Below are 2,500 nucleotides of genomic sequence, written 5' to 3'. Positions count from 1 at the left end.
GTGCGTGTGCGTGTGCGTGTGCGTGTGTGTGTACTTGACTGCACCTCTCCAAGGCTGAGCCTAGACTATTTGGCTCCAGTCACCATGTGTGTGTGTGTGTGTGTGTGTGTGTGTGTGTGTGTGTGTGTGGTGTGTGTGTGTGTGTGTGTGTGTGTGTGTTCGTACCTATCCAAGGCCGTGCTAGGATCAGTTGGCTCCAGTCGCTCCACTGGCTTTCAGGACTGATGCCGTCCTTGGCCTGCACCTGGATGTGGTGGGGGTGTCCAGCCAGGGCGTCCATGATCATCAGGCTGGTGTTGTCCTCTGTGAACAGCTGACCACAGAAGACCACAATACAAGATGAGAGGCCAGACCACACACCACACCACACCACAGCATGGCTTTACTACCATGCCCAGCCATTGGGTCTTAGCTTGAATTATCTGAATCTTGAAGTCTAATTTGACAACTAGTCATTTAATTTAACAAGCCAAAGCCTGTCATGTTTCACTTCAACTTTGTATCATAACTGTAGGATCATATTGTGATAAAAAGCAAAGATATGTCATTTTGAAAAAAGGGTCTAATAGAAAAGATACAACCACACCAAAGGCTCTGTTTACATAAACATTTAGCACTCCATAGCCTGCCTGGCTAAAACTGGGGCAGGCCAAAAAACAGAGGGGCCATGTAAACAACCGTAAAAATGAAATACTGGCCTGCAAAACATAGTAAAACTATAATATATGCTACTGTTGTGGTGAGTAATGGACATTCATGTTTTCATTCACCGGGCTTTACAGAAGAATATAAACAACAGGCTCTTCTGTCCGCAACTGGGAATGTGAGTGAGCGCAGGAGTGGAAACACTCTCCGTTCTCACATAACGCAGCATTACTACTACTAGATTCCCAATCTGGAGCAGAACTCCATATAAGTGAAGCGTGGTGGTAAACAAGGCCCGTCAACCACATCTGTCATCTGGTGAGTATCAGCGAGTCTGAGGCAACGCTGGTATGGCAGAGCCTGGCTCCATATGCCATGGTGGGCACGGACGGCAACATGGAGGGAGTCGGCCAAATCTGACCAGAGCTGGCCTCAGTCCCGGTGGGGGGGTAAGAGAGGCTGAGTGTGGGGCATGATGAGGATGAAGAGGGGGGGTAAAAGAAGAGAGGAGGAGAGGAGAAAGAAATAGGGGGTGAGGGAAAGAATGAGAGATAGAGAGAAAAGGGGGGGGGGCTACAGGGGAAGAAAAGAAGGATAGTGGAAGAGAGAAGGAGGAGAAAGAAATATGGGAGAGAGAAAGAGAAAGGGGGGTAGAGGATACAGGGGAAAACTAAACTGATGCCAGGATTCCGAAAAACACTCAACTAAGTGCTGAGATTCTGTCAACATTCTGTCTCCTGCTGAGAAGCTTGCGTAAAGGGGAGATACTATGAAGATGCACCACGAATCGGCTAAAAATCGATCGCAATGCAACCAAAAATAGATAAATAACAACTTCATACCTCTTTCATTGTAGAGTAACTGCCCTCTCTCTGCCTCAACGGACACACCCCTCCTTAGCACACACATTTCCACTCCTTTAAACATTCCCAATCGTGCAAGGAAAGACTACTGTTGCTAAATTGCTATTAAATCAGGTTAGCATGCTGCACAATTTTTTGTCAAAACCGCTGCATTCAGGTGGACTTCTAAGATACAATGAGAGCAATAGAGATCGGGAGAGAAACAGACAGAGAGAACGAGAGGGAAAGGGACCAGGAGAGACACCTGGTAGCCTAATTCATGTGTGTGAGAAAGATGGAACAAGAGACAAAGGCCATTAGCCTGAGGGAACCCAGACAAATATTTGGCAAATTTTTAATTTATTCTGCAGGTCCGTTTGGCAAAGAGACCATTCACTTCCATTTCCAATGTTCCTAAAACCCCGGCACCAAATCACAGCCATTGAGGCGAGCTGAAGATGATGACATTGAAACAGTTTTTGAAATGTTTTGAGATGTTTTTGTTCCATTGCTATGCATACGTCATCTCCTTAATTGCTCTGATTGGTTTAAGGTCTATCCAGCAATCTGTGCCAGTCTGTCGTCATTGACCAGTCCAGATCTCTACCCGTGTCTCTACGCTCACTTTTCACCTGTCCAGATTAAAAAAGCCTCCATCCTCATTTTTGACCAGTCCAGACTAAAAGCCTCTAGCCTCACCATTGACCAGTCCAGATTAAAAGCATCTAGCCTCACCATTGACCAGTCCAGATTAAAAGCATCTAGCCTCACCATTGACCAGTCCAGATTAAAAGCATCTAACCTCACCATTGACCAAAAGCCTCTAGCCTCACCATTGACCAGTCCAGATTATAAACCTCACCATTGACCAGTCCAGATTAAAAGCCTCTAGCCTCACCATTGACCAGTCCAGATTAAAAGCCTCTCGCCTTACCATTGACCAGAACTTGGAGCCGACAGGCCGGTAGCGTAGCTGGAAGGCCAGAGGGAAGGCGACGTCCGAGATGTCCTCG

At 46.7% G+C, this 2,500-nt stretch overlaps 1 protein-coding gene across 3 annotated transcripts in view; it reads right to left on the bottom strand.

The window, feature by feature from the left end:
• Positions 1 to 2,500, bottom strand: part of il11ra (interleukin 11 receptor subunit alpha) — a 49,048-nt gene that overhangs the window by 9,749 nt on the left and 36,799 nt on the right. For all 3 annotated transcript variants that reach the window (XM_062555057.1, XM_062555058.1, XM_062555059.1), the window contains 2 exons: positions 2,422 to 2,500; positions 166 to 313 (listed from right to left, as the gene is read on the bottom strand). The exon at positions 2,422 to 2,500 is cut by the window's right edge and continues 97 nt beyond it. In XM_062555057.1, coding sequence (XP_062411041.1) covers positions 166 to 313; positions 2,422 to 2,500 — 227 coding nt within the window. The remainder of the gene's footprint in view (positions 1 to 165; positions 314 to 2,421) is intronic.

The sequence above is a fragment of the Sardina pilchardus genome, chromosome 14 (assembly GCF_963854185.1).
Source record: "Sardina pilchardus chromosome 14, fSarPil1.1, whole genome shotgun sequence".
Lineage (NCBI taxonomy): Eukaryota > Metazoa > Chordata > Actinopteri > Clupeiformes > Clupeidae > Sardina > Sardina pilchardus.
The sequence above is the reverse complement of the archived record's forward strand: the minus strand, read 5'-3'. Positions and strand labels throughout refer to the sequence as shown.